Source organism: Dermacentor silvarum, chromosome 1, assembly GCF_013339745.2.
Source record: "Dermacentor silvarum isolate Dsil-2018 chromosome 1, BIME_Dsil_1.4, whole genome shotgun sequence".
Taxonomy (NCBI): domain Eukaryota; kingdom Metazoa; phylum Arthropoda; class Arachnida; order Ixodida; family Ixodidae; genus Dermacentor; species Dermacentor silvarum.
Genome location: NC_051154.1, coordinates 164138932 through 164151247, shown reverse-complemented (window position 1 = coordinate 164151247; position 12316 = coordinate 164138932). Strand labels below are relative to the sequence as shown.

At 45.5% G+C, this 12316-nt stretch overlaps 1 protein-coding gene across 2 annotated transcripts in view; it reads right to left on the bottom strand.

The window, feature by feature from the left end:
- The window catches only part of LOC119436344 (lysosomal alpha-mannosidase), a 615486-nt gene that overhangs the window by 35432 nt on the left and 567738 nt on the right, over window positions 1-12316 (bottom strand). For both annotated transcript variants that reach the window (XM_049657027.1, XM_049657033.1), the window contains exons 11-17: window positions 12171-12231; window positions 8134-8173; window positions 6212-6281; window positions 5267-5401; window positions 3301-3417; window positions 2095-2224; window positions 1189-1262 (exon numbers count right to left, since the gene is read on the bottom strand). In XM_049657027.1, the coding sequence (XP_049512984.1) occupies window positions 1189-1262; window positions 2095-2224; window positions 3301-3417; window positions 5267-5401; window positions 6212-6281; window positions 8134-8173; window positions 12171-12231 (627 nt within the window). The remainder of the gene's footprint in view (window positions 1-1188; window positions 1263-2094; window positions 2225-3300; window positions 3418-5266; window positions 5402-6211; window positions 6282-8133; window positions 8174-12170; window positions 12232-12316) is intronic.

The window sequence follows — 12316 nt, the reverse complement described above, 5'->3', positions numbered from 1 at the left end:
TGCGCCTGCGTCACGCACGCGAGAAACCCCGCATAATTATGGACAAACGTAAGCTGCACAATAGCACAAACAGACCCCAAATGCAGATTCTTTCATCCACATGGGTTCGATCACCAATGATGGCGGTGGGTAAGCTTTCATTTTCTTTGCCTGATGGTGAGGCGGCCTCACTGCGGCAGCAACGGGGACCTCTATCAATCCACGGACGCAGCTTTTGATGATACCACTGAACGGCTCCTTTGGAGGTCCGTATTACTGGCTGGCGGCAGTTAAAAAAAAAAGAAAAAAAAAAGAAAGAGCCAACTTGTTTATGACATACCCGGCTGGCGTCGTCCAAGCCAGCGCGAAGAGGAACGCCGTTGGTCATACGCCACGGGCGCAGAATTTTTTTCGGTACAGGCAGATTGGCCGCTCAGCCCAATCTGCCGGGATGAGATATCGGGGGGGGGTCTACCAAGCAGTATAAAAGTGTGCACTGTTGGCGCAGAGCATTCCGAGTTTCGGCGACGATTACAGCGAGGACGAAGAAGCAAGTGTCTCCGGAAGAAGAAGCGCCGCGGCAGGAAAGACGACGAGGAGCTGCTCGAGCATGGGCCCAACGACGACGTGCCGACCCAGAGTTCCGAGCAAGGGAAGCCGAGGCTAAGCGACGGCGAAGATCCGAAGACCCCGAGTTTCGAGTGAGGGAGGTGGCGTCGCGGCAACGGTACGAAGAGACTCATCGGGAAGTAAAAGCCAAGTTGAAGCCGCCAGCTCCGCTGTTGCATCAGTCTTCGCGACGTTAAATCAGTGAAGCTGTCCTGATTTTTAGACTCGTCTCTGGCATTCACACTCATCGCTCTACGCAGTCCGTGCAATCTACTCAGCAGGAGACGGACCCGTTTCCTAGCTTATAATGGTTGAGAGCAGTATAGAAGGTGGACATGGAGCAGTGATTAGAGTGCTAGGCATGAGTGCACAGCGGTTAGAGAGCACGGAAATTCACGTAATTCTTGTCTCGATTCCCTACACCCCCGAGCGATTTCTTTATGGTGTTGAGAATCGTTCGAACAGCTGTTCTCAATTATACTTCATAAAAAGTCAATACGGCACGATACCGCAGGTTACAAATGTTGACTAACCCGCTACAGGTGGTTACTTTATCGAGCGTCACAACTGCGTGTATAGGAGCTAAAAGAGTGCACTTACGCCATTGTCTATGGCCGGAGCTTCGCTGCCACCGTCAAAAACAGCGCTGCTTTCGCTGTCACGGAGCGTAAAACCTGAAAAATACAAGCAGAGCATTATAGCAACGACTGAGCAGGATGTCGATGAGTTGTGCACAGCAGACTAGTCGTTTCGGTCTCTGACTTTCTGGTACATTTCGCTATCACTTTGCGGCTTTTGGAGATTTTTGTTCGGAAACCTTTTGTAGCTCACCTCACTTGGCGAGCCTCCGCATTTCGTCCAATTCTCCTCGCAATTTGTATAAGTTTGCAGCTGTATGCAGGCTGGCAGCACAATGCCGTTTTTTGACGCACGGGTGAATATTTGCGAATTTTCAATAAATTACCGCACTTTCAAATCGAGTCACAGATGCTCGAACAAGAGCTCAGCCGTGATGTCGAAATGTGCGATATTGAAGAAAAGTCGCTTGCTTGCACCTCAAAAAGCTAGCTCGTTGTGATTATCATCATTTGACTTCGTATTTGTTCTTCGCATTCCTTACTTTTCCACGTAAGTTCTCCATCCAATAAGGCTGGCATACTAATTTAACTACTCTTTACTCCCAAAGCTTTCATCCAAATATTTTCGCGGTTTGCACATCCACTGAGCTCCATAAGTAAAGTGTACCAGCAACAGAAGAGTTCCTGATAGTAAATACGAGACTGCGCGGGTTGATTTCCAGCTCACTCCAACATCAGAGCCTACAGCTTGCCTCGAGTTCAATAGGCACAGACAAAAATATTGCAAAAAAAAAAAAAGAAAGAAATGCCGGGGCAGTTTCCTCGGCAAATGACTCGTTGCTTGTTGGCAGTAAAATACATTCGGGACAAACATAACAACAAAAAAAAAAAGACAAAGAAAGCGTGGTGTAGATGAACACGCCCTCGCCTTCGTATTTCCGCAGCTGGTAGGTGGTGACGCCCATGGGCGGCAGCTGCATCGGAAATACAATCTCCGATGTCGCGGTGGACGTCTTCCGCTCGGGGATGCGGAGCACCTTCCGCTGCACCGGCACGAGCTGCGCAAGAAGGAGGCCACCACTCGCCGTGAAGACACAGTAACCACAATGTTATGTTCTGTAGATACACGCTGCGCCGTATCCTGCCACGGGACGGCACCTCCGCAAAGTATATTCGTCACAAAAAGAAAGAAGAAAAAAAGAAAGAAAAATCGTTTTTTTTTCCAGACACCTCAAGTGGCAGCGGGAACTTTCTGGCCAGATTTTTGTTTTTTCATTGCTCTCTTTATTTCCGACGCTACAAAAATTTTACGGCTGAATGCCTATTAAGGAATGCAGTCGCGGCGATGTCTGTGTCTCGGATGGTCACGTTATCAAAATAAATGAAGATATATTAAATTAATAATATATAAACTAATGCACTTAAGACATGAGCCTTGCTGCGGTGTTTCATCGTTACACCACGTCCTCACGTGCTTTCGGTCACGTAGAATGGCCGATCATGCAGATTTAGCTATCGATTTATGCTTGAGGCCTGTCGCTCACACAACGGCTGCATACTTGCACCCTGATGACTGAGTTTACATCTTCCAATCAGCTTGAAAGATACAGTCCAAGTTCGTCTGAAACGACACATCCGAAGAACGAAAACGTTTCGAAGAATCCCGTTCGTTTCAAAAGCTTAACGGCAATATTGCCTGCGTAATCGTTCGCGAAATGAAAACAGGCACTTATTAAAGTCAAGGCGCAAACAGCAAATGTGAATTGCCATGCAATTGCGTTTTGACGTTCGGTGTTGTGCAAAAAAAAAAATAATAAAAAAGTTGGGCTACGGAGTGCTCACACACATCGCTCTCACGCCCCCTGCGCATGTGCCCCCCCCACGGCGTGCGTCCGCGTATGAAGGTTCCCTAAGTTAGGCAACTATATTACGAGTGTGGACACGTGTGAAAGAAATATATGATGCTGGGATGGCTGGGAGAGGGCGTTGTTACACCACATGGCGCAGCGAACGTTGCTTGCATGTTCGCAACTTGTGCGTGACGTCGGAACTCGATGTGCGTAAACGTAGCAAATGTGCGCTTCTCTTACAACACATGACTTGTTATCATTAACACAGGTAGTTCAGCCCTTACCTGCGCCTCGATGACCTGTCCCGGTAGCTCTTTCACTTCGTAGCCGTCGCCCGTAACCGGCAGCCTCGCGTACGTTTGGACAGGCGTAGATAGCGGGTTGTAGACGAAGACAAAGAACTGCGAAGATATGTAAAAGGAGGCGAATGGGCAGCTGTCACAGAGTGCGAAGAGATTCGCAGATGCACATCGATGTGTAAGCGCAAATGAATCAGGGCGCTTCATTTCATAAGCTTATTTCAAAGCAAGTCTTGAGAGCGGGCTAATTGGTATGCCCTCACTATTTCGTTACTTCAAAGGTTACGTCTGGTTTACTCTATGCTTACGAAATCGCTCATCTCAGAGGTAATTTAAAATACAATCAGTAAGAGACCATTGCGCTGAAGCTGCAAATTCCCCAGCATTCACTTTGCTTTTAAGCTCTGCGCAAGAACGTCAAGAATACAAAAGTGTAGTCAATGGCGACCTTGGCAGGGCATGTAGGCACAGAGCGCCGGTCGTACAGCGCCACCAGTGACGAGTTCTTCGTGTGTTGCATGTAAAGCATATGACACTTCGGAGGAGAAATGCATGGAGCATAGCGCGATCAGTGTGTTTTGCCGCGCCATTTTAAAACGTTCGCAAGTGACTTTGAATAGCCAGAATTAAACAAGCTGCCGTTCACAGAAATGATTGCATGTTTGCGAGGGAGAGTGCGGGAAAAAGAAAGAAAGCTGAATCTAAAATGCCCACAGCGCAAAAAAAAAAAAAAAAAAAAAAAAAGCCGGCCACACCGGGAAGTACCGTCGCCAAGTATGATGTGCTCTGTTTGTTTCTTGATCTATTAAAATAATTTTTAAAATGAATTTTCACACATGTATGTAGAAAAGTGGGGAACAAGGTCTCCGAGGCTCACCACGCCCATTCGTAAGCGTTGCCTTAAACTTCGCGTGACAACCTGCCACAGCCACTCAGTAGAATAAAAGCACGATAAATATTACTTCAAATAACCAGCAAAAGCAAGAACACAAGTGCTAATTAGATTAAGCCAGCTAGCTGCCGTAAAATCTCAGTAAAGCTCAGTAAAACGTGCGTATAAATCGCGGCCTATGTTTTCTTGGATAACCGTAACTCCACGGCCATCAAGGACGTTTAAAAAATTCACGACACTCTGCTCGATATCGTCGCTATTCCCGTATTCCCATAGCTTCCCGCGCATCCTGCAACCACAGAAACATGTACAGATTACGGAACGTCAAGACATGCGGACTATAGACAAGAGATCACAGTGAAACAAACAAACAAACAAACAAACAAACAAACAAACAAACAAACAAACAAACAAACAAACAAACAAACAAAGAAAAATACACACCATGATCTAAATGCGATTAGCCTGCGATGAGCTGAAAACAGCGAGACAGTCACATGCACGAAGATTATGTACTGTATGTCTCACATGCGTTCATGTGCACCTGACACTGAACTGCCCTCCGAAGTTTCGGCTGTCAATGCTTCCTTCGCACGCCTTGATTGGGCCCGATCAGCGGACAACAATGTTTTTCATGTTTACAGCGCAAAACGTCACTCACGAAATGCAAGCTTATTTTTTTCTAGAAACCACGACAAAATACGCTGATCATGCCGACTATGTCTCCTGCGGAGTTTGGCCCTCTTCGGCCATGGCTACGAACGAAATTCTTGGCCGTGGCAGCTTTATAGTTACTGGGCTATTCACGACGGCAGCTACAGGGTTCTCTGAGACACTGTAGTAGTGAGGCTGCAACTTGCAAGTACTGATCTGCAGTTCAGACCATGCGTGGACGTCTCTGGCGCTTCTACATTTACCATAGCACAATAGCCGGGAGATACTGGCGACAGTTAGGCCACCAGAAGATGATACGCCCGCCTGTGACGAGACCGCCTCGAGCCGTACTTTTCATTTTTAAACGGAGGACACCTTCTACGGAGGTCAGAGTCTGCGACTCACTTCGTCGGCTGTTTCCGTGATTTCGCAGCTGCTGATGTTGAGAAGCGGGCAGAAAGTCAAGCAGATGTCGGACTGGAAGGCGGTCCCGGCAGCGTTCCGTAGCAGCATTCGCCGGTAAGCCTTGTTGAATACGTCCTGCGAAAGTACGCAGCGGCAATTGCTTTGAGGTATGGTACGATTCCTTTTCACACACATCGCTGACCTGCAACGTTCTTCCGGCCAGCTCGGCAAGACTCGAACTACGCACACGGAGGAACTCACGGCTAAATAAGAAGTTGGTAAAGAAATTAAAAAGAATTGCGAAAGAGCTACAGCGTATTTGCTCCTCCTCATGCCTTTTGAATTAAACGTTCTATTAAGCAACCGTATGATCGAATTACGTAACGTTTCTTTTCGAAATTAAGCAGACGTCGCGAGCGAACTGAATACTACTGTAGGCTAGAAATTTTAATACATTTATACAAGGGAAGAGAAAGAGAGAGAGATAACAGCAATGGTTTAAATGGCGTCCTGGATACATTATTATTATTTTTTTTGTAGTGCTAGCTGGAGGAGCCAGAGAACTTGAAAGTCTGCTTCGATAAACATTAAAGAACCACTGTATACTGTCTACACTAAAACCAATAACGCAGATTTAGCTGCGTTCTGCAACCATGCAAATGAGATACTGAATGTCACCGCGCCGACGTATGAGCAATTGAGCTTTGTAACTGCCCTTTATCTGTAAGTTCTGCCACGCATAGTCATATCAACAATGTCACCGCTACCAATAGCGTAAGCTCCCAGCGTCATGTGCTGGGCACACTGACACGATTTTCCCTTCTATGTATTACACTCGATGGGCTACGTAGAACAAGCGTACAAATAAGAGCAGCATAAATGTACTCTGCACAGGTACACATGTACCTTGCACAAATGGATGATGAAAAGATGCACTTTACGTACCTCACATTGTTTGATTCCTATCTCAGTCATGTATACGTAGTCCTCAGCCACATGCTGCTTCTGAGTGCCCCTGCGGTGAACGCCGGTTCAGAATAAACGAGGTTCGCTTTTATGAGACAAACTGCATAGAAATGCTTATGCAAGGCACAAAAGCAAATGTTTTTCTTGAAGCACAAACGAATGTGAAAAAAAAAACGAAAAAAAGGGAAAAAAAACTACAGTTTTATACTCCATAGTGCCGACCATAGCATGAATTCAATTATATCGTGCTCAGTATAGTATAAATCTAAGTTCGATGTAAAAAAAAAAAGAAAGAAAAAAGCAGCTTTTGTTTTACTGCATGCACAAGTATGCTTGCGCATCGTACGGGGCGATCAAGGTTAGGTTGACAGATTTTTTTTATAATTAGGCACTGAGACGTACGTGAAAAGGACCTCTACAGTAGGGTTATATGACGAGGGGGACATAAAGTGAGATGATAATTATCACTGTTAGCAGTGCAATTAACAAAAATTGAATAATTAACTTTTTACTGGCTGCAGTAAGTCAGGTTTGTATTGAAAAGTTAGAGGCAGTCGTGTTTCTACAGAGCTCCACTTGGCAGAATTCTTCTAGCGTACCGTGCTTTGAGATATCGAACTGCGAAGTTGAATTGCCGTTGGCATGATTACGCATGCAAGACAGTGGCGACTGGCGAAAAGCTCCCTTATCTCGGTATGCCAAAAGCTACCATCGTTACACGCTGTGCGGTTCCGTGCTTTGATAGCAGTTCGGACTTGTGCACTTTGGAAATATGTCAGCCGAGAGTGAAAGGGGGGCAGTAAACGCTTTTGCCTATGCCTCCTCCCCGTTGGCAGACTAGACGCCGTGCGCAAAAGGCGCGTCAAATAACGGAGGAGCTTTGCGCCGGTCGTCACTGCCTTGCATGCGTAATCATGTGAACGGCAATTAAACTTCGCAGTTCGATATCTCAAAGCACGGATACGCTAGAACAATTCTGCCAAGTGGAACTCTGTAGAAACACGACTGCCTCTAACGTTTCAATACAAACGTGCCTGCTTACTTCAGCCAGTAAAAAAAGTTAATTATTCAATTTTTCTTAATTGCACTGCTAACGGCGTTAGTTATCATCTCACTTTGTGTTCCCCTCGCCACATAACCCTACTGTAGAGGTGGTCTTCACGTACACGTCCAGTGCCTAATTAAAAAAAAAACCTGTCAGCTTAACTTTGATCATCCTGTATATTAGCTGATTCAGGTACCGCAGCAAATAAGAGCTTTTTCTTCTCTGAACATATATACATTTATGTCCCACCCGCTTCGTAGCTAATGTGGAGGTAGTTGCGAATTCAATTTCACATATTAATTCGCTCACTCAGAATCAATAAAGATTTCTGCCATTTTATGTGTGTGTGTATATATATGGCCGAGATCGTTAACAGCTATAACTTGCTAAACGACAGTACATGGAAAACTAGATAAAGCAACCATGTGGCGAAGTACCTGCATGCAGCTGCACCTACGTAACTTTGAAAAAAAATCAGCAACAGCAAATTAAAATATGAGGTTCTACGTACCAAAGCCACGATCTGATTATGACGCACGCCGTGGTGGGTGGGCTCCGCAATAATTTTGACAACGTATGGTTCTTTAACGTGCACCTTAATCTTAGTACACGGGCGTTTTTGCATTTCGCCCCCATCGAATTGCTGCCGCCGTGGCCGGGATTTGATCCCACGACCTCGTGCTTAGCAGCCCAACACCATAGCCACTAAGCAACCACGGCGGGTAGCAACAACAATGAAAGACTCGATTACAGAAAGGAACAATTAAAGTACACTTAATCACAAACTGCATCTGCCACTTGCATGCGATAGCTTCAAAGAAAGGCGAAGGTCTGGCTGGACACATGCTACACTTACGATATTGCGTCATGGTGCTGTAACACAGCCACGGCCTTTGCTGCACAAGAGAAAAGAATGACATCAGGCTTGTGCTGTTAAAGTACGTAGTTTAGTAAATGGGATCATTTTGCTTAGTTTCGCGGTGGAATTGGTTCTGCATTAACGCGTTTAGTGACCATCGGACACGTTTTGAATATAGAAAGTGGACGAATGCCGCTATTCGTCCTATTATTTATATTTTATTCTATTTATTTCCTCGGACAAGACATGGCGTTGCACGCGGGCCTGGGCTAAAAGAGGCGTTAACCTCCTGACGAGATCCCGTGCTCCAGCTGAGCACAGCAGCTATATCACGTAAGTAAAAAGAAAAGAAACATTGGGCACATATGGAACACAAAAATAAAGCAAATGCTTTCTTTAAGGTAGAGTTATTCTCGCTCAGAGTGTACAAGGAAATTCTATGGCAATACAAACAGGAGGAATCATCATATGCAACCACGAAGTGTATACAGGGCGTCCCAGCTATCACGCAGCACGATTTAAAAAAGAGAGAGAGAGAGAAATGGCGTTACGCGAAGCAAACCTAGTGCGTATTGTTTCCAGTACAGTGGAGTAGCCGCCAGTATTTTTTTCGTTACTGAGATTTAGTTAATTGATTGTAATTAATTATCTAACTCGAGAAGTACTGTCTTATAATTAGAGGCCGGATTTTTAGGCATTAAAAAGCGCGTTTTAGGCGCCAAAAATAGGCAGGCAAAACAACGTTTTAGGCCTCCAACGTCGTAAATATAGGCACAATAAAAATTTACATAAATACACATAATTTCAAGCCAAGACGTGCGCGGCCTATATCTACGATAGGAAAACAAGAAATGTTATTGTCTACGATGGCACAAAGGCGCCAACAGTTGAACATAGCCGTGCAATTGTCCTATAACACTGCTGAACTAATGACGATCAATTGGCTTAATTCAATAAGCACACTGCTCATATTCATGTTCTATGGCCACTGTACTCGAGCGTCGCATGTAGTGAATGAAACAGGCATGAAAAAGAATACTGGAAAGCTGGGAATACTGATTAAAAAAGCAATACTTTATGTCTGCCGGACGCAATTACATTAAGACACAACAAATACAGACAAATAACAAATGCAAGAGAGACTACGATTTATTAAGAAATTAGCACGTTCTTACATGAGGACTGTTAGGTACAACTCTTGGCAATTTTCTCATATACAATGATATTACCCGAATTGTACAGGCAAGACGTCCCAACACTGCCAAATACACTTCCGCCCATTTGAAGTGTTTGAAGAAATCTGTTTGGAGAGCACGCGGAACGTGGTCTAAGAATCACTGTGAAGATTGTGGAAACAATAACAAACTACCACCATCTCTAGATTTTTTTATTTAAATTGTGCCTCTTGTCACTGAGAATGATCTCATACGCTGAGAAGGAACGTCCTACGGTGGTGAACACCTTAAAAAGTAAATTAGAAACGAAACAAAAGCCGCGTGCACATCACATTTTTCTTTCTTCTTTTGCTCTTCACTCTCCTTTCCCCTGACGGCTCTCCGCGGTTTCGCATTCCCCAACCGCTCGCGCAATGTCAGCGCGGCGGCGTATGCTGGCCGGCGCGTCCCATTTCAATGCTGCTAGCAGTTGTTTTCCAGGAGTTCGTTGAACTAAATGACTAGGTTGAACCCCATAGAGTTCCGCACAGTCAATGTTGCCGAATAACATGAATAACGGTATCTAACCGCACTCGAAAGCGAAACTTGAGGCTAAGTAGTTTTAATATAGGCGCCGATATTGAAAATAGGCATTTATAGGCCTTTATAGGCATTTAGGCACAAACGCCAAAATAGGCATTTATAGGCACTATAAAAACACTATAAAAGCCCTTCTTAACCTCTAATTCATGCTCATATACAAAGTGGGGCGACAGGAGCGCAAAGAACAAAAAAGGCATTTGCCTAAAATCCGGTCTCTACTTATAATTATCAAAGTGTCAATGAGAAAGTTGTAGAGCAACATGAAAAACTCCCGATACAGCTCTCTGTTGCTCAATACGTGCTACATAAATGCGTTTTTCCGAGAGTGAAATAAGCCCGCGAATACACGCAAAATGCCTCGAGCGGCCAGTCGCGCGGCAATTCTGCGTGTATTCGCGGGAGGAAAGGCAGGAAGGCCAGCCAGACACACGTTCGGTTTGCTACCCTACGCAGGTAAAAAAGGGTTAAGTGATGAAAATAAAGGAACGCGAGATGCCGCTTCATCCGGAGGTGCACATCGTCACCACAGTCGGGCTGCAGATATCATGAACTGGGACCGAATCCACAAAGCTTTTCGTTCGTAACTGCTATTTGGCATTGGGCGGCCGCCTTTGCTAATGGTATGTCCGGCATCAGGATTAGCTAGGATTTTCTCTCACGAACGGTTCAAGCATAAGAGATTGTAGTGAATACAGGCTATTGTGAATAAATGCTCTTTGTCATTGGCCAGCTGTCTTCGTTAATAATGTGTCCAGCATCAGGATTGGCTGCTATTTGCTCTTACGAACAATTCAAGCGTAACGGCTTTCTGTGAATACGGACCCTGAAGCTGGGACCCTATAACGTAAAGTTATTCCATTGTGATTTTGTACCAATCTCCTAACGTCAAATTTACGCAACCGCCGACGCAAGCATCGGGCGGTGACCCGGAAGGTTGTTTCAACAGCCCAATCAAACGCATTCCTCGTTTACAGCGGACTACATTTGTTTGCTTTCAAAGCGAATAGCATTGCCTACCTAGGCCGGTATTTTGTAGCGATGCCTTTCCGGTGCTAATGCCTTTTTGCGCTTATCGCGCTTTGTTAGTGGTCAGAGCGACGGTCCGCTCGCGTTATCAACGGGATCAGCCGGCCATGAGCGGTGGATGATAAGAATAAGTCATAAGTCATCGCTACAAAATCGCGGCCCTAGACTGGTTCTTCTTATCGAATCGGCTGATAAGAGGCGAGGAACATGCAGAAGTGGAGATGGTTTCGGCGATGCCGAGCTTGCGCAGTGAAAATATTTTGCGATGACTAGTCGACGATCACGGCATTGTGCAACGGGGTGTTAAAATGTCGGCAAATGGATGCTCAATGAAGGAGATATGGCAGAGAGATGTCGTATACGAGTCGAAAGGGCTAAACGACGTTATACGTGCACGCAAAATTTTTAATATGCGCTAGGAAATCAGTTCTCGCCTGCAACTCCGAGTAGCTAGGGCCGGAGCGATTGGTGGACAACCATCTTCTATTCCTTTCAGAACGGGGCAGTCTTCGGCTATTAAAAAAATTCAAATTTTTTCGGCATAATAATGAATATTGAGTACGTACACCTCACTTTGACGGGGTGAGTTTCCGCGGTGTAGTGGCGTCGCGTGATAGACAAGCGATGTAAGCGTGGCCCAAAAACATTTTCTCAAATCGGGGAAGGCTAATGGTGGCAGCGGTGTAAAATCAGAAAGAAATGATTTTTTCTGTTCTTCGGCTTAATTAAGCATAATTCGTGTGTACTCGTCTTCTTGGGGTGAGAAGTTTTCGTGGATTTCGTGACGTTTCGTTACAGACAGGCGATGAGGACGTGGCATTAAAAACGTTTGACCAATCGCGAAGGGCTCACGAATAAATTGGAAAGGAAACAGATTGGAATAGGTTGACGTTATAGCTCCCTTGCATTCACAACGCTTTTCCGCCTCAGTGTAGGGTAGCAAACCGAAAACTCGCTTCTGGTTAACCTCCCCGCCTTTCCTCTCTCGGTCTCTTTCTCTCTTGGTTCATAAATGTTCCTTGCCATTGGCCGGTAGGCTTCGCTAATAATACGTACGGCATCAGGATTGGTTGGATTTTCTCTTACAAACAATTCTACCGTGAGAGCGTTTTGTGAATACGGGTCCTGAAGTTTGAAATGTGAATGGCTCGGTAAATGAGACCAAAAGCACGGGGAGCAGAACTTTGGTCAAAAGAACAGTGCAGTTGCGTTGGCTGAACAATCCGCGTAAAGGGATGATCTGCCTCTCACCAAGAGTGTCGACGTCCGCGCTGTCGTCAAGCTGCCCGATGACCTTGAGCTGCTTGCACGCCTGTCAACAAAGGAAGTGTGAAGGAGCACGCGCGCACTTAGCGGAGCCGCGCGCCGTGCTCGTTTGATCAGGATGAAAGAAATGA